At 42.5% G+C, this 18,944-nt stretch overlaps 1 protein-coding gene across 2 annotated transcripts in view; it reads left to right on the top strand.

Annotated features, from left to right (window-relative positions):
* Positions 1-6,242: 6,242 nt before the first annotated feature.
* The window catches only part of LOC147608685 (lipid-binding serum glycoprotein family protein), an 82,000-nt gene continuing 69,298 nt past the window's right edge, over positions 6,243-18,944 (top strand). The window contains exon 1 of one of the 2 annotated variants that reach the window (XM_086788171.1): positions 6,243-6,864. In XM_086788171.1, the coding sequence (XP_086644297.1) occupies positions 6,250-6,864 (615 nt within the window). In that variant the 5' untranslated portion in view covers positions 6,243-6,249. The remainder of the gene's footprint in view (positions 6,865-18,944) is intronic. The other variant, XM_086788170.1, reaches the window with a different exon arrangement.

Here is an 18,944-nt window from a genome sequence, read left to right as displayed (position 1 = left end):
TTATACCTCTTGATGGTATGCTCTTGATGGTATGGGACATCAAGGTAAAGGTATGATGTACTTCATTATAATTCATGTGTGTATCCTTTGGGCTCGGGGGTGGTCAGGGAGATGAGTTTATGCTTGATTTATGCATGTTTATGCATAAAATTTATCTAGAGAGATCTTAGGGTTTTAACAGTGGTATCAAAGAAATCTCTAGTTATTTGTTGTTATTTTTTCTTTCTTATTACAATTTTTGGTATTTTTTGAAGTAAATTTTAATATTTACTAAATAAAAATATTATTTTATTGATTTGTATTGATGATTATTATGTGGATTATCAATATGGTGGTTGGAACGAATGTTTCTTGTATTCAATGGACGAATCGACGTTGCTGGGGAATTCCGTGAGTTTATTGCTATTTTTTTCTATTTATTATGGTTTAAAATAAGCATTAATAGAATTTTTTACCAAAGTACTGCATATTTTATCATGGATATTTTTGGTAGAATAATTTTCCAAATTTTTATAAATTTTAGGATTTTTTTTCTAAATTTTTAGAAATTTTTAGAGCATTTTTATGGTTTAAAATGTATTTTTAATACATTTTTATAGGTTTTTTCGCCAGGGTATGCTATCAAATTTCTGCCAATTTCTGCTAAAATGCAGAGTGGGGCAATTGAAGCATGGAATGCTCTCCTGTGTGCATGGGATCCTCTTCGTCTCTCAAATATGAAGTTCTCTTCTATTTTCCTCCCGCCCGTGTGAACATCTCTTAATAGGCACAATTTTATTAAACACTAATCATAATTAATTTTTAATTATGATTAAGCTTTGTTTAATTAAATTCTTTAATCAAAAGATTAATTAATCTTTAATCCTCCTCTCTATTAACAGAGAAGGAGGGGGTGGAGAGAGAATTAAATGGAGAAGGAGAGGAGAGAGGAGAGAGCTACAAGCTCTCTCTCTTTTTTTTTGGCGGCGCACGCGGGCAGGGGGGGTTTCGCTCTCAGGTGAGCGAAAATCACCACCCCTCCCCCAAAAATCGTTTTTTAAAGGTTTTTAAAAACCTTAATTAAAAGCTTTATTTTTTTAGCTTTAAAAAAAATTTAAAAAGGGTTCTTTTTTTCAAAAAAATAAAAAAAAGGCTTAAAAGAGAAGATATTCGAAAATTTTCTTTTACTTCTGTGAATTAAAACTTTTTGCCTCTGGAATTTTTTTTTTCTTGAACCTTTTGGCTTTCCGCATTCCCGGGAAACCTATTGGCTTTCCGAATTCCGGAAAATCTTTTGACCTTTTGGATTCCGGAAACTTTTGACCTTTCACATTCCGATTTTTTTTATCTTTTCATTTTCCCGAAACTATTGGCTTTCCATATTCCGAAAAGACCGTTGGGATTATGAAATTTTTTTGACCGTTTGTATTCTAAATGCATTCGGGGTAAATTAAAAATTTTAATTTTTTTAAAAAAATTTAGTAAAAAATTAGACAAAGGTTATTTTAAGTTTCTGGAAAATGTAGAGTTGGTGTTTGGCATGTGGTGTGTCCATTTGGGCGCCATGACCATTCAAATTCCTTTAAAAATATATTTTTTGACCCATAAAATTAGAAAATCCATTAAAATTATAGATTTTCATTGGGTTTGAGAATTGTCAAGTGGAATTAGAAATTTCGTGAATGATGGGATTCTCAGGAGAAATTAGGAATATTCTAGAAATTATTTTTAGAAATCCTAAAAATTGGTATTTTTAAAATATCAATGATATTTTGACAAAATTATTTGCTAAAAGTTTTCTAGAAAAATATAGGTTTGGAATGCCATAAGATAGGTTTAGTGGAATTCAAAATTATCGTATTTTGAGGTCCTATAAAATAAGAAAAAATCACGATAATTCTTTTTCTCATGAATTTAATATTTTTGAGGGTCATTTAGTGTTGAAGTACGTATTCACGTACTGTGACATTAGATAGATGCGGGTTATTCGCATATTATTCATATGATTGCATCTCGTATTAGTAGTTATTTCGGTTTGGATTAATTCTAAAACGATGTTTTCATGATTTTTTACCATTGTTTAGCCATTCTTTTTGGACATGTTCCTTAATTTCTTTTGAAGGCTATAATCTGCGTTCAAAGTGTGTTTCACCTTTGACACTTTTCCATGATAATTTATTTTGTACTTGTTTAAGTATAGTCTGTGCTTAATTTCTTAAGCTTAAGACAAATTTTATCATGGGTTAATTGATCTGTTTGTTTTGGTGGATTTGATTGGATGTTTTCCAAGTTTTATTTTGACTCATCAGGTTCTGCTTAGATTATTCGTGTCTAGGAGTTTTTAATGAGTGTTACATACATGTGTTTCACTTGCTTACTTTGGAGTTTTGCTTGAACGACACCACGTTCATATACTCCGGATTGATGAGTTGGCCAACACCAGTTTTCATGCTTCTTTTGGCATGATTAATGACCATTAGATGGCATGCATTGATTTTTATGATCAACTATGGTTTTCATGGATTCGAGGAGCTTCTATGCTTTTATCCATGGTTTTATAAGGATCTTTTGATCTTTTGGATAATTTCATGTGCTTTGAAGGTAGCATTTGCCTTCGTTTTTTGCACGTAATTTTGGACTATGTTCCTTGTACTCTTGTACATATTCCAACTCGGATACCTAGTTACTTCTGTATCTAGGTGAGTTATTTTTCTACCCTAACTTTATTGTTTATTGGGTAGTTATCATTAGAAAGGCGCCAATAATTCAAAATTATTTTCTAAGGATGTACTCGAAAAGAGTTATTCCTTGATGTGGTCTCAAGAATATAGAGATAGGTTTTAGTATGTGAAAGTCTAGGATAAGGCCATCTTATTCCTTTTATATAGGATTTTATTCATATTTCCTAGACGGCATACTAGGGAGTTTCAAATTGGTAAGGTATGTGGTGGTATGGGACGCTAGTGATCCCTTATATATATTATCTTATGGGCTTAAGATTGTTGCTTTGCTTACATCACTTAGCGTGTTGACCTCATTATTCAAAGACAATCTCATTTTTTGAATTCATTTAAAGTTATTGTGTGGGCATTCTCTAAATAAACTTCTTTTATCTATAGCCTGCGTGTATTGATGAGTGTAATCTCATCGGCATTTTCACTTGTTGAAATCTCTTTCTTTAGAGTTCAGCAAGTTTATCTTGTTGTGTTTAGATTAAGGAAATTTGGATTTTTCCTTTGTTGGCATTTCTTTCTCTAGTTTCATACTTTAGGTGATTTATACAATCAACTTGATGATTTACGGATGGACATATGTGACTCATCGAGACGTTGATGACTCTCTATGTGTGTTGATATGGGTAACTCGGGACGCCGATAATTCCATGAGCAGATGTGGGTACGCCGGGTCGCCTGGTTCCTGCTGTTATAATGCCATGTTTTCCTACTTTATTCCGAATGGTTTACAATGAGGAAACTACTTTGAGTATGAATTGCTCTGATCAGCCGCCGCAGTCTGATGGGTAAACAGAGCGTATGAATTAGATTGTAGAGGATATGCTTCGTGCATATCTCTCTCGAAAAGCATCAAATTGGAAAAAATATATTCCAAGGATGGAATTTGCCTATAACGGTTTTAAATATACGGCTATTGGTTTTAGTCTGCTCATGCTTATGTATGGGTATCAACCCAGGGCACCTATTGATGTTGGTCTTAAGGACATCGAGCTTGATGCATTGAGGGATTTCTTGCGTGATATACAGGAAATGCTGACCGAAGCTTGGGATTCTATCATGAGTGCTCAGGATAGGGCACGGTTCTATGCTGATAAGGGATGCTCAACTTGGTCTTTTAAACCAGGACCGTTGGTTTATTTAAAAGTTCCTAAAGATTTTCAAACTTTGTCAAAAGGAAAATGCTCGAATTTATCTCCTAGATATTGTGGTCCATTTCGATTTATACATCGGATTGGCATGGTTACGTATGAACTTAAACTACCTCCACATGTTAGATTTCATCCAATCTTTCATATCAATAGATTGAAAGGGAAACTAGGAGATGAGGATAACATAGTTACTCCTTAAGAACTTATTGAAGTCGAAGAATTATCCTATGTTCCACATAAACCTGATAAGGTACTTGAATTCAGGGAAAGGAGACTTTGTAGTTGACTAATCCCTGAGGTTAAAATTAGGTAGAAAGATAGGGAAATAGAGGATTCGACTTGGGAGTCGGTTGAGATTATTCAGCGCAATTCTCCTTCTTTTCATTACAAGAGTGCAATGTTTTGAGAGAGGGGAAGTATGTTATATGCACATTATGTGTGTATATACTAGGAGGCTAACCAACATTAGGCTTGTGAGCATGGGAGCATGGGAACAAGCTCTAGTGGAGCATGGGTTAGGACTAACCTTAAGGGTTAAGGTTAGGGTCAGGCATCCAAGGGTCAGACATGGGAGATGGAGAGTCCAGAGTCACTTGAGGGCTCTCCTATATAATAGGGGCATGGGGCACACTCAAGGGAGGCTTAGGCTATGGTCTCTTGATGTTATTTTGAGGCTAGGTTATGTTATGTTCTCTTGTGTAGAGGATCATAACTACTCACCTACCATTTCACACTATAGCTACATACTGTTAGATTGGAGTTATACCTCTTCATGGTATGGGACATCAAGGTAAAGGTATGATGTACTTCATTATAATTCATATGTATATCCCTTGGGCTCGGGGGTGGATGAGTTTATGCCTGATTTATGCATAGCAATTATATAGAGAGATCTTAGGGTTTTAACACTACCATTGGGGTCAGTTGTAAAAGCAGCGGATTTCTTTTGGTAATTGTGTGTTTTGTACTACATGTGTGGAAACATGCCCGCATCTTTTCATTTCATGTCCGGTGGCAAAGAAGGTGTGGGATTTCCTTTGTCGCGGGATGGACTCCATTTGACAAATAGGCCCGTAAAGGTTAAAGACTGAATTTTGTGCAAGATTCCGAATGGGCTAGATAACCCAGAACATTCATTTTTCTTTCATTTTTTAGGTGGACAGGTTTGTGGCATATCTGGTTAACTAGGAATGCCTTCATATTTGATGCAAAAGTTGGTATTACAGCTCACATAGGTATTACAGCTCACATAGGTTATATAAAAGGACTACTATTGTGGCAGGTCTCTTACGGTCAACTCATTTGATGGAGAATGACATGGCTATATATTGAATGAGGGTGCTTCGAGCTACACCTGTGGTTCGGAGTAATTAGTGAGGGAAAGCTAGTACCTCACATGGCGCCCATGTGGCCATGTGGCCATTTATAAAGTAATTTTTTGGTAATATATCTTATATTACGAAGAGAGAGAGAGAGAGAGAGAGAGAGAGAGAGAGAGAGAGAGAGAGAGAGAGAGAGAGAGAGAGAGAGAGAGAGAGAGAGAAGCTTGTTGTGTAGGATATTGGTGCTATATATATATTTTTTGCTTTTGATACCTTGTGTTTGGCCTTGCAGTGCCACCTGAGTAAGGGCATGGGTCACTTGCAAACACAAACCCCAATAATGTGCTATATGCTTTTTCCACATGTCAAGTTCACTTGGTTGGTGAAACCATTTAATGCAACTAGCTTTCTAAGCCAGTATAACAATGCCAAAAGCGGTACAATAAGATTTTTATGTAGAGAATTTGGTTGTAACCATTCGTGAGAATAATAGATTCTAATTTTTGGTGGGTGTAATGATTTTAATCCATTAATTTCTACAGAATATTCTCTAAAAAAATTGTATCACATTAGCTCAGTATTCATCTTGCGAATTAAAAAAGGGGTGCTAGTTACAAATAGCCATGCTGATTAAAACATCATCCCCTCTCTCACTCTCTCTTTCTCTTGCTCTCAATTGTCTCTTCTTCTTTTCATAGCCCTCTCCCTCTTTCATGTAGCATCACCCCGTCTTCTGTCCCTCCTCCCCAACTCTCTCTCTCTCTCTCTTAGTTATGTCCCTTCCTCGCAACATCCTCTCTCTCTTTCCCCCGCACTCTTTCTCTCATTAAAATAATTCTGCTTCTTCTCCACTCTCTCTCTCTCTCTCTCTCTCTCTCTATCATTTAAAACAACTCTCCCCCTCCTTCTTCTTCTTTCTCTTCTCATCCCATATCCAAATAGAGAATCTTAAAAAAGAAAAAATATAAGAACCCCAAGTGTTTTTATGATGAATCTATCGCTATGGCCTACCACAACGAAACATTACGAGCGGGACACCACCAGTCTGAAACGAGCCTAAAATTTATGGTAAATTTGAGCGACCCTCTCTCTAATTGCAGGCGCTCAAGAAGAAGCAGGTCCAAAACAAACATGAAGCTGTCGAATCCTCTGTTATGGCTCGCGATTCTGCTGCTCCTGCTGTGCCTTACTGTTGGTGGGCGTGGACAGAAGGATCTCGCGGCATATGAACACAGGTGGGCTCTGTCAGACGAGATTCACCACAAATCAGAACCATCTCGTGGGCGGTGTGATTTGCAGTCTAATATTCATCTTCAAAATTGGGGGAAAAAGAAAAGCTCAGATAATACCCCCCGCATATGGATAACCCTATCACAGAGAGGCCTGGATTACTTGAAGGATGTGCTTTTAACACAGATTTTGGAGGCCATCACTCCTCTTCCTCTTCCTGACGTTACAAGAACTGCAAGCATCCCATTTGTTGGAGAGGTCACTGCATATTTCACAAATGTCACTCTTCTCCGAGCAGTGGTGCCTGCTTCCACCATCACACTGGGCGAAACCGGTGTCACCGTTCAAGCCTCCAATGTAGCCGCTAATCTAACGCTCAATTGGGACTACAACTATCGTAATGTCTGGCTTCCTAGCCCCGTTTCGGACTCTGGCGGAGCTGATATAAAGGTGCCTCCATATCTAACCTTAGTCTTGTTGGTAGGTTTTAGCAAACAACTACTAATTAGCTTAATCAATTCAACATATGGTCTTAGTTACATCAAGTCTGTCTATCAAAAAGAAAAACTCCCATTGATCAACTCATAGACCAAGGGGATAAAAGTTTAACGTGATAGTCTATCTTTGCAATACATGACAGCAGTCCATGCTCATGTACACATGTGCTTTTTCTGTACCTGCCAAAAGTAGAGGCACCTGCTTGTGTGCTTTTTTCTGCCTGTGCTCACAGCCCTATCAGCCTGTGTGCGCCATCTTTTCACTCCCAAGCACCCTTACTTCTCAATCTGCAGGCTGCGTGTGTCTGTTGGCCGCCCTGATCATGCCCTCCTCCCTGTCTTATCTCTTGTGAAATACCCAAGGCTTGGCGGTCCTACACAACCAGGTGTGTATGCTTTGCTTTGCATACCCACGGGCAGCTTCATTGCCCTATGCGCAGGCTTCCAAAACAGCCCTCTAAAAGCTTTACTTACTCACTCTCTTCCACCCCCTATACATGTAGTAGGGTAGGTACATGAGCATAAAACTGAGCCAGATGGGATAAAAAATCAGAGAGAAATGAGGGTTTTTCCCATGGGGTTTCTTCCACATATTCTCTACCCACACGATCTCAAATATTCCCCCACTCTCAGAATCCATGTAACCGAACATGTACCTTTCACGTTTAGGCCGCTTTGATACCAAGTGTTAACCTCACGAATCTCCTAAACATGAGACACAAGTGATTAGTACAAACCCCCTAAGAGGGATGCAGGCTAGCGCACCTCCCAACCGTAGGTTCTATGCTTTGAACCACCCCCGAGACGTCTGACTCCCAGAAATCCATGCCAATCCTTCGGCATGCCGATCTATGCTATGCCAGATTGCCACCACACGCGTAGCCAGAGTCTTGGTCTAACTCTGACCAATAGTGAGATTATAACAATAATAACCATGCTTCACTTATATAGTATCCACTGTTACTATACATAACCAAACTATTATATATAGCTAGTGCACATGGATTTATTAATATTAACCTTAGCCACCCGTATTAGCTTGCGTCCTCCTAATCCCAGGGCTCCCCTAACCTTGCCAGATTAGGCCACTAATCTCGAAAATTGGGAGCTTTGGCTCGAGTTGGTCATCAAGGATAATGAATCTTTGAAAGGGGGAGAGGATGCTACGACCATACCAAGATAGACGCTCAAGGACTAGTTGTTCAAAGTAGAGCATGACAAAAGGGCAAGAGGATAGATGCCAACATTGTTTCCCTAGAGCTTGACGGTAAGTGTTGGTGAAGATTCTCTAGCTCCTTCTCGGAACATTGTAGTTCAAACAAAGGAAGGCAAGGTTCTTGGGCTCCGGCCAATGGCTCCGGTCCTTGCTTCACATCCAACATGTGCTCCCCCCTCTTGTTGCTATCTTGATCTGTAATCTTATTCCCTTCACCAAGGCCAAAGTTGGCCCCTTTTTGGTGGTCCATTGGCTGCCCTTGTGTAAGCCCAAAGGGTGGCCATATAAGAGGCCTATGCCTTTTGCTATAAATGTTTCTAAATGCTTTATATGCTCCTAACCTAGGGTGACCTAAATGAAACGACTGTTCTCCAAGTAGGTTAAGTGATAGACATTGACACCTACGTCTTGGAATGACCTACGTACCTCGTGCCTGACATGTCCCTGGACTAGGGATCACAATGGTGTCACAACATATGATAAATGTTCCTTAAAAACTGTATAAGTATAGCATTGATAATGCGCTAGTGAATCACACTACACCTCAGTAGGTGGCAATTCTCGTAGCTACTCTCAGGTTATTGCATTGATTGGAAGTTGTGGTGGATTATCCCATATCCAAGAGCATGGGAAGTCGAAGAGCCATATATAGGGTGTGGTGGCACCTTGTCATAGATATCTCCTTCGGTCGGGTTATTAGGGGGAGCAACGGTTGGGAGATGGGAGCCTAGCCACCGATGTTACTCAGTAGCCTAGGGTGGTGTGCACTGTGCATGATGCTGCTCTGCTGCGTGACTTTGACATGATATCAAAGCTCGGCCTATGTGGTCCTGGGCGGTCCTAACCTTTGTTTGATCGAGGTGCTCGAATGAAGGAGGGTGTTGGAGGTGGCAATTCTTGTAGCTACTCTCGGGTTATCATATGACTGGAAGTTGTGGTGGATTATCCCATATGCAAGAGCATCGGAATTCGAAGAGCCATATATAGGGTGTGGTGGCACCTTGTCATAGATATCTCCTTCGGCCGGGTTGGGAGATGTGTGAGGATTACTGTTATTACTTAGTATTTCATCCACTATCTGTGTATTTAAGACTGAAACTGAAAGTAGACTTGAACACAGATGTTTGATTGATTGAAATTGTGATACAACAGGCTCCTTAAATAGGAGTCTAAGAGACACGAATGAAAAGACACATCCCATGACCAATAGTCATGACTCTAGGCGAAGAGATACATCCTTTGGACGAATAGCTGCAACCATTGGGTGAAGAGTTGCAACCCTAGAGCGAAGGGGTGTGACCAGTCGTCGAAGGAGTGTGGCTCTTGATGAAGAGGCATGTCTCTAGAGCGAATAGTCGTGACCATCCGAGTGTAGGGGTCCTCTGTAATCATGTCACTTCAGTATCTGTAACCATGAGGAGACTGTGTATAATGAACTAAGTCACAATCGTGACATTGACCATCCGAGTGTAGGGGTCCTCTGTAATCATGTCACTTCAGTATTTGTAATCATGAGGAGACTGTGTATAATGAACTAAGTCACAATCGTGACATTCCCTCCCATTTAAAATAAAACCCTTGTGATTAAATGAGAGTCGGTCGTCTGCCAAAGAATTCTTGGAGGAGTTGAGGATATTGTTGCATTTCTTCATCTGTCTGCCAAGTAGAATCTGACTCATCCAAGTCCATCCACTTAACAAGAAATTCTGTAGTAATCTTCCGTCTTGTTTCTTTCTGACGAACGTCAAGAATCTTCTTAGGAACAAGAATAATGTGATCATCTTCAATCTCAGGAACATAAGAAGATGACTCCGGAATAGATGAATCTCCTTGTATGTATTCCTTGAGCCAAGAGATGTGAAATGTCGGATGAATTTTTCCCCAAGATGGTGGAAGATCCAACTTATAACTGACAACTGAAATCTTCTTTATAACTTTAAATGGACCATAGAAACGCGGTCGCAACTTCGGAAAGACTGACTTTACGGTCTTATATCGATGCGGTGCAACATAAAGCAAAACCAAGTCACTTTCTTGAAACTCAGTATGCCTTCTGTGCTTATTCGCATACTTTTGATATTTCTGCTGAACATGAACCATTCTGTCTCGAACTTGCACAAGAATATCTTGCATTTCTTGAATCAACTGATCTGCTAAATTGCTAATGCCACCTTGTGTTGAAGAACAAAGTTTGTGGGCACAAGCGGAGTGTGACCATATGCTGCTTGAAAAGGAGTCATTCCAGTGACTGAATGCGGAGAATTATTGTAAGCAAACTCCACAAGAGGCAAATATTCTTCCCAAGAAGCTAATCTTGTCTGAATATAATGTCTAAGCATTTCTTCCAAAATTTGATTTACCCGTTCTGTCTGTCCGTCTGTCTGAGGATGATAAGCAGAACTGAACAAGAGATTCGTACCAAGGGATTTGAATAAGGAAGTCCAAAAATGTCCAGTAAACTTCGGATCTCTGTCAGAAACAATAGATCGTGGCAATCCATGAATTCTGAAAATATGCTGTACGATTAACGCTGCAAGATCTGGAGCAGAAACTGTCTTCTTGCAAGGAATAAAATGTGCCATTTTGGAAAACCGATCAACCACTACTAAAATTTGAGCATTGCCTTTCTGCGAATGCGGCAAAGTAGTGATGAAATCCATGCTTATGCTTTCCCATCTTTCCTGAGGAACTGGCAAAGGCTGAAGCAATCCTTGAGGAAGTTGTCGTGAAGCTTTCATAATTTGACAAGAGTGACAAGCTTTAACAAACTTAATAACATCCTGTTGCATCTGAGGCCAAAAGTATGTTGCTGATAACAGTCGATATGTCTTATTAATTCCAGGATGAGCTGCAAAGGGTACTTCATGATGCTCTTGAATAAGGAGTTTCCGCAAAGATGCATTGTGACGAACACAAATGCGATCTAAGTAATAAAGTAAATCATCTGCAATTGTATATGCGGCAAACATATTCATTTCTGCAACAGTAGGATGAAGAGATTTGAGAGCGCGAAAGACATCTCCAAAGTCTCTATCTGTCAAATACTCATGCTTAAAGCATGCAGGAATCTCCATCTACACATTTGAGATAGCAAAGTTCGTAGCTCGAGGCATGCGGCTCAAAGCATCTGCTACCACATTCTGTAATCCAGGAACATAGAGTATCGCCATGTGAAAATTCGCCAAAAATTCAACCCATCGTCCTTGACGAGGATTCATCACTGGCTGAGTAAAGATGTAAGTCAAAGACTGATGATCTGTCTTAACCACTGAATCTGCACCAAGAAGATAATGCTTCCACGTTCTATAAGTATGAACAATTGCCAAAAATTCCTTGTCATAAACGGGATATCGCATTTGAATAGCCGAAAATTAATGACTATCAAAAGCAATAACACGATCATTCTGCATAAGAACGCCTCCAGATGCTCTATCCGAAGCATCGGTCATGACGTCAAACGACTGAGTTGGATCCGCAATAGCCAAAACAGGCGTAGTTGTCAACGCATGCTTAAGATCATTAAAGGACTTTTCAGCTTCAAGTGACCATTGCAATTTATCTAACTTTGTAAGGGCCGTCAAAGGAGCAGCAATATCTGAGAACTTGTGAACCTTGGTGTGGTAAAAATTTGCTAATCCCAAGAAAGATCGCACATCTGAAATTGTAAGTGGCAAAGGCCAATCAACAATGACCTTTATCTTCTTAGGATCAACTGCAATACCATGTCCAGAGATGATGTGTCCAAGATATTCCACATGATCTTTGAAAAACTGACTCTTCTTCTTGTTGATGTACAAGACATTCGTACGGAGTACGTCGAAGACAATCTGCAAATGCTGCTTGTGATCTGCTAAAGTCTTACTGAAGACCAAAATGTCATCCAGATAAACGATGACAAACTTATCCAAGTAAGGACCAAAGATGGCATTCATCAAAGTCATGAAAGTAGCTGGGGCATTGGTTAACCCAAAAGGAATGACCAAAAATTCATAATATCCATACTTTGTTCTGAAAGCTGTCTTATACTCATCTCCAATTCGAATCCTGATTTGATGATAGCCTGACTTCAGATCAATCTTCGAAAATACCTTCGCACCAAGCAACTGATCAAAGAGCTCATCGATGCGAGGCAAGGGAAACTTATTCTTGATTGTTTGCTTATTAAGGGCACGATAATCAATGCAAAGTCGCATAGATCCATCCTTCTTCTTGACCAATAAAACTGGAGCACCAAAAGGACTTTTGCTTGGACGTATATGACCTTTATCCAACAACTGTGCCAATTGTCTCTGAATTTCTTGGGATTCTGAATAAGAAACTCGATAAGGAGCTCGAACTGGCGGTGGTTGTCCAGGGATTAGATCAATCGTATGATCTACAGAACGTCGAGGAGGCAATGTCGTTGGCAGCTCGTCAGGAAATAAATCCATATAAGGTTGAAAGAAGGGCTGCTGTAAATAAGAAATATCTGATGGCGAGGATTCCAATTGGTCAACTGTATTGTCTTCTGCTTCTCGCAACATAACTAAGGCAGAAGTGCTGTCGCGTTTACGCACTAAGCGTTTGACTTGCATAGCAAAAACCACAGTAATCGGCTTAGAATTAAACAGACCTCGTAATTCCATTTCTCGAATGGAATGATCTCGAAAGCTGATCAAAGGGTCATACTCATATAACCAAGACTGTCCAAGGATCATGTCATAGTGTGACAAAGGCATAATAGAGAAATTCAGCTGATCCTGATAATCTTGAATCTGAAAATGCAACTGCTGAATCCGTTGACTGCAATGCAGGAAAGAACCATCTGCAAGTTCCACTTGGAAAACTTCCGCACTCTGCTGAGTAGGTAATCGCAACTTGCTGACGAGAGTAGTTCCCACAAAATTAGTTGAGCATCCACTATCAACAAGAACATTGATAGGATGCTGGCCAATAAATCCCAATAAGCTCAAAACTTGATTGGAAAGGTTAACAGGCACTGAAGTATGGTTGTGGGCATTCAGCATTAAAGCATTGACAACTTTAGAAACTCGCACTGCATGAACCACCTGCTTGCCTTTTTCTGGCGCAGAAGGATGATGATGTCCATGTTCACCTTCTGGGAAACATTCCATGTTGGAATTCTGGCGAGAATTACGCTTTGGGCACTCATACCACCTGTGTGGTCCATTGCAAATTGTGCAAAGACCTGGAGGGTTGGCTTGAGGGGTTGAAGGTGCCGATGTAGAGGCTTGCTGACTTGCTGAGGTATCGCGGCGAAAATTGCGGCGATTGTTGGGTCGGCGACCTTGCCAGTTGCGTCCTCGATTCCGATTGTTGTTGTTGGAAGAGGATCCTGTTTGTGAGGCTACTGCCTGACTTGAAAATCTAGGCCGAAAGGGCTGTTGCCGAGTAGATTGCTGACCAGAGGATTGGGAATATTGAGACTCAGGTTGAGATAAATTTCCTCTGCGATTGTGTGGGGAGAAACGAGCACTGTTTGAGGACCGATTGCCAAAGAAGGATGTCTTGGGTTGTCGTCGTAGATCTCCAAGGCGCTCTACGTAGGAAATGGCAGCATCTATGGTGAGAGGGTTAAACCTTTGCGCATCTTCCTGTAAGGTGGGTTCAAGCCCATCGATGAAGCTGTGTAGCTTGTCAGCGGGGTTGAGGCTCTCAATTTCCAGAGTTAAACGTTGGAACTCTGTGATATATGCGGCTGAGGATCTTGTTTGCCTCAGGCAGCGGAGAGCAGACCGGGCATGGTAGTCTGCACTGGCAGGTTCAAAGGCCTTGCGGAGGGCGCGCCGGAATTTATCCCAAGTAGGAGTGTGCTTACCATCTGCAACACGTCGTTGCCACCATAGAAGTGCTGTATCCTTGAGTAGAGAACTGGCTAAAGCAACCTTCTTGCTTTCGACCAAATCGGTATTGGTCAAATATACCTCCATTTTGAATATCCATTGGTCAAGCACGCGCTTGTCGCGGCGACCATTATAAGGGCAGCAGTTTGACATCGAGTTTCTTTTTTTGTGCAGCATTAAATATTTTATAAAGAAGTTGGAGTTCTGCATTGTTTACCTCGGCAGTTGGATCTGGTTCATCTTCATTTTCTGCTACCGAAGTCTCTGAAGAAGATGGTTGTGGATCACTGGCTGGTGTGCGCGCTGGATGGGGCCGCTGCCAACTGGTTGAGTCGTCTACTGATGGTAGAGAGACTTGTCGAAAAAGTCTGCTGGAGTGTCTCCATCTGCTCGCGTAATGATGTAATGGCCTGCATTTGCTCGTCTTGTTGCTGGCCCTCCTCCTCTGAGATAGAAGGCATGTTGGAGCTGCTAGAGTGAGTAGCGCGGAGAAGCTGGTGAAATATGTGGTACTGCTGGAGGAGAGAGTGACAGTGAATCGTCTCCCAATTCTGCTAAGAAATTGGAGCCTAACTCCGAAGGCTCGAAGTCTTCCACCTCGTCGAGAGGAGGTGTCTCTGCAGGGGTTAATGGAGTGTAATCTGGCACAATGAGCTCGTTGTATACTCGAACCAAGGGCTGAAGCGAGATGATCCGGTTTACTGCATCCACACGGCACTCGTCCAGGAAATATGCAAGATGTGGGTACCGTCCCAAAATAAACTCGTAATGAGCAAGATGGTGTGCTGGACACGTCAAGTAAATATGCCAGATCACCCACGCCTGGAACTGAGTGGTGTGGCGGTGACTGACGTATAATAAAAAGTCCAGGGGACCTGGTACATGAACTGGAGCCGGAACAGGTTCTGCAACAGGTTCGGGTAATGGGGCGGGCTTCGGTGTGGGTGTATCGGGTATAGTAATTATTTCCGGGGCTGGGCGAGGATTTTCGGGCAATATGGCTTCCGGGACCTCGTCTATGTACGAGATGTAAGGCGCTGGCTGATTGCTGTTGGGTTCCGTTGGACGCCTGGTTGAGGAGGGGAATGTGTGCCAGAGTGGAGAGAAGTCCTTGGCGTGGCAGCGTGGGAGAGGAGCGCACCTTCCCTGGAACAGCGTGCGAGAGAAGCGAATGGGCTGGCTGGCGGACGAATTCGTTGCGCTGGCCCCATATTCGCTCTTTTTTTTTTTTGGATGTATCAAAAGGGTACGTGGGTTAATAAAAAAAAGGGCCGCCCAAGTTAATTAATGGGCTGGCCGGCTGGTCGTTTTATTAAACCCACGAAGGGCTGCGCTGACTGAATCGGCTGGTCGTTTTATTAAACCCACGAAGGGCTGCGCTGGCTGAATCGTGGCGCTTATTGCACAAGCGGCCAATAGCGAAGAGGTGCCATTGCTTGGGGAAGGAGTGCCGCCAAGGTGAAGGGGTACCTGCCGGCTGATTTGATGACCATTCGTGTGAAGGGATGCGAACCCATGCACCAAAGGGCACAACCCGATGAAGAGGCACACGAAGGGCTACCAGCAGGAAATCTCTGCACACTCACTGGGTACGCCACACACACATCTGTGCATCTGTCTTCTATATGTGAATTGAGAAAGAAGGTTTAGGTTACCTCATACTCGTAGATGTAGGTTCCATCTTTCTTTTGCTTCCATACAACGCCGGGTAGGGGAGTAGAGCGGAGAGGGTGAGAGGCTCACAACCGTAGGCCCGGGAAAAAATTTTGCTCTGATACCACTGTGAGGATTACTGCTATTACTTAGTATTTCATCCACTATCTGTGTATTTAAGACTGAAACTGAAAGTAGACTTGAACACAGATGTTTGATTGATTGAAATTGTGATACAACAGGCTCCTTATATAGGAGTCTAAGAGACACGAATGAAAAGACACATCCCATGACCAATAGTCATGACTCTAGGCGAAGAGATACATCCTTTGGACGAATAGCTGCAACCATTGGGTGAAGAGTTGCAACCCTAGAGCGAAGGGGTGTGACCAGTCGTCGAAGGAGTGTGGCTCTTGATGAAGAGGCATGTCTCTAGAGCGAATAGTCGTGACCATCCGAGTGTAGGGGTCCTCTGTAATCATGTCACTTCAGTATCTGTAACCATGAGGAGACTGTGTATAATGAACTAAGTCACAATCGTGACAAGATGGGAGCCCAGCCGCCGACGTTGCTCAGTGTCCTAGGGTGGTGTGTGCTGCTCTACTGCGTGACTTTGACAAGCACATGGGTGCATGTGACAGTCCCTCCTCAGCTTGGCAGTAGTTGCATGGCCTTCAAGTATTCCGCCAATAACTGGGGGTACCCTTGGAAGAATTTCTCGTCTAGCCAAACGACTTCGTGAGTGCCTCGGTCTCTAAACTTGGTGTAGAACTATCGGATTCTTCGATTAGAATCATGCTTTCACTTATGGAGGAGAATCTGCTCAGGCTTGATGATTTTTGATTCATCGACCACTTCAAGCTGTGTAACATGCAACGGAATTACGTGTAATAAGGGATCATGTCACACAAGTCTCACACCATCTTCTTTATCTTGAGTTTTGCGAGTCTTTAGCAATCCACTTTTAGTACTTCAAACTTTAAGAGATTTGAGAGAGAGAGAGAGAGAGAGAACTGTACACCGGATTGGGTCCCAAATTACCCACTGAAGGGCCCCCTCCTACCGCTAGGAGTATTCATAGCAGCCAGGTACGGGACGGGACGTATAATACGGCAAAGTATAATACGTGTATAATACGTTGTTTTTATCAAGCCAAAATAAAAAACGCCATTTTTTTAATAATAAAAAACGTGTATATATATATATATATATATATATATATATATATATATATATATATATATATATATATATATATATATATGTGTGTGTGTGTGTGTGTGTGTGTGTGTGTGTGTTAGAAGTCATCTCCTGTCTATTTTTATACACCAGGGCCTTTGTTGTGGGTGTGCCCGCTCTTATGAGGTGTTTTATCATTTTTCCCCACTCTCCGCATTTTTCCCCTATTTTCCCATTTTTCTGTGGCTTGGGTGGCAGTCCATTTGCTGGCCGACGACATCAGGATGTGTGTACTAGAGCTGGCTGACTGTACTTGACCAGTCGTGGACCCTCAGTGCTGGCCGATTGGCTGCATGCTGCTGGCCGACTTGATGCAGTCGTGGAGTGCCTTTTTCAGCAGGCCGACTGCTCATATGGGGGCATATAAATAGGTCCCCAGCCCCCATACCACTTGTGTATCATACCCATACCCGAGATCTTCTTGTGTAAATAGAGCAGTTACACGCCTACACATCTCTCTCTTGTGCTGTATTTTTTTGCATGCGTTTTGCTCGTGTTCCCAGATCTGGTCATCATCTCCGCTGCGTATTCTGACATGGTATCAGAGCCTACGCTCTAGATAGTTCTTGGGATTTGTGTGAGCAAGAGGGGGACTGTCGTGTTGCTGATTGGTGGACCCTACGGGACTGTTCGGGAAGAGGAGAAGCAAGAGGACGGCGGGCTGATTCGTTGGACAGCCACTTGCAGGTATTAAGTTCTTCTTTGTTCCCACCCACGCACCCTTTTTAAGAGTACATCCCCGCAATGGCAGATCTGTTTGAGATGGCCGAGAGGCATGTGAAGATCCTGACACTCCCCACGTTCCCGGTGGACCGTGAGTTGGACGGGAGCAACTACAGCATATGGAAGGTTATGATGGAATCTGTTCTGGAGTCTTACGACCTCGCTGATTTCGTCGTTGTTGGTGTTCCACGGCCGGAAGTAGAGGAAGGGGAGTTACCGTCGATCCGAAAGGACCGGGGGGCTCAGACACAGATGTGGGATCGTGTCAACGCCAGGGTCCGTTCGTTTATCTTTCTCAAATGCACACCGCAGGTAATCAATCATGTAAAGCATATGACGCTGGCTAGAGGTATATGGCAGCATTTGGCCTCTCTTTACAACAGGGTATCGCCCATGAAGAGGATTTCCTTGGAAGGACAGATGCGGGTTATGAACCCTGCAAAGTCGTCGACGATGCGGGAGCATATTAACAAGCTGCAGGCTCTTTAGCAGGAAGTTCTTCAGGCTGGGAAGGAGATATCGTCAGAGGACATGGCCATAACGTTGCTGTCGCACTTGCCCTCTTCGTACTCAGCATTTTACTCGTCTTTGATTACCAGTGGGTGGCAGGCTCAGCACCATCACGTGGGAGGAGCTTGTGCCCATGGTCCTGGATCAGGAGGAACGATTCACGAACCCTCCTCAGGGTGGAGGTTCGGAGGCCTTAACTGGCCAACGGTCGAAAGGCCGTAACACGGGCAAAGGGAAGGCTTCGTCGGAGAAGTCTTCTGAGAAGATGTCCGTTACTGACCGCGAGAAACTAAAGGCAGAGAGGACCTGTAATGATTGTGGCGAGAAAGGCCACTATTGGAGGCAGTGTCCCAAGCGGAAGACTGAGAAGGGTGAAGATTCCTCAGCAGCAATCATGAAGACTCCGGCTTTTGTGCACCTGGAGGTGGTGGACACCGATGTTTCATTTTCTTCAGGCAGGGAAGAGATTGGAGGATTCTCCGCAGCGGATACTCGGGAGTGGATTCTAGATAGTGGTGCTTCCAGGCACATGACTCCTTCCTGTTCCGGTTTACAGGATCTCTGCAGGCTTTCTGGTCACATTCTTACTGGGGATACGTCCACTATCCCAGTTCACAGTGAGGGCAGGATGGAGATAGTTCCCGATGGCAGAGGGGGGAAGCATTCCTCCCAGGTGTTGTATGTTCCGGCACTTGGTTTTCATCTGTTGTCAGTGCATCAGGTTTGCAAGACTGGCGTACGGGTGGAGTTTGATGAGCATTTTGTTGCTCTCCGGGACAAAGCAACAGGCCAAGTGGTTTGGGAAGGCGGAGTGGAGAATGGAGTTTACAAGCTTTCAGCACTTTCTCT

Source organism: Cibotium barometz, chromosome 52 (genome assembly GCF_041138505.1).
Source record: "Cibotium barometz isolate CiBa-2024 chromosome 52, ASM4113850v1, whole genome shotgun sequence".
NCBI classification, from domain to species: Eukaryota; Viridiplantae; Streptophyta; class Polypodiopsida; order Cyatheales; family Cibotiaceae; genus Cibotium; species Cibotium barometz.
Note: the sequence above shows the minus strand (reverse complement) of the source record. Positions and strands in the feature narration are given on the sequence as shown.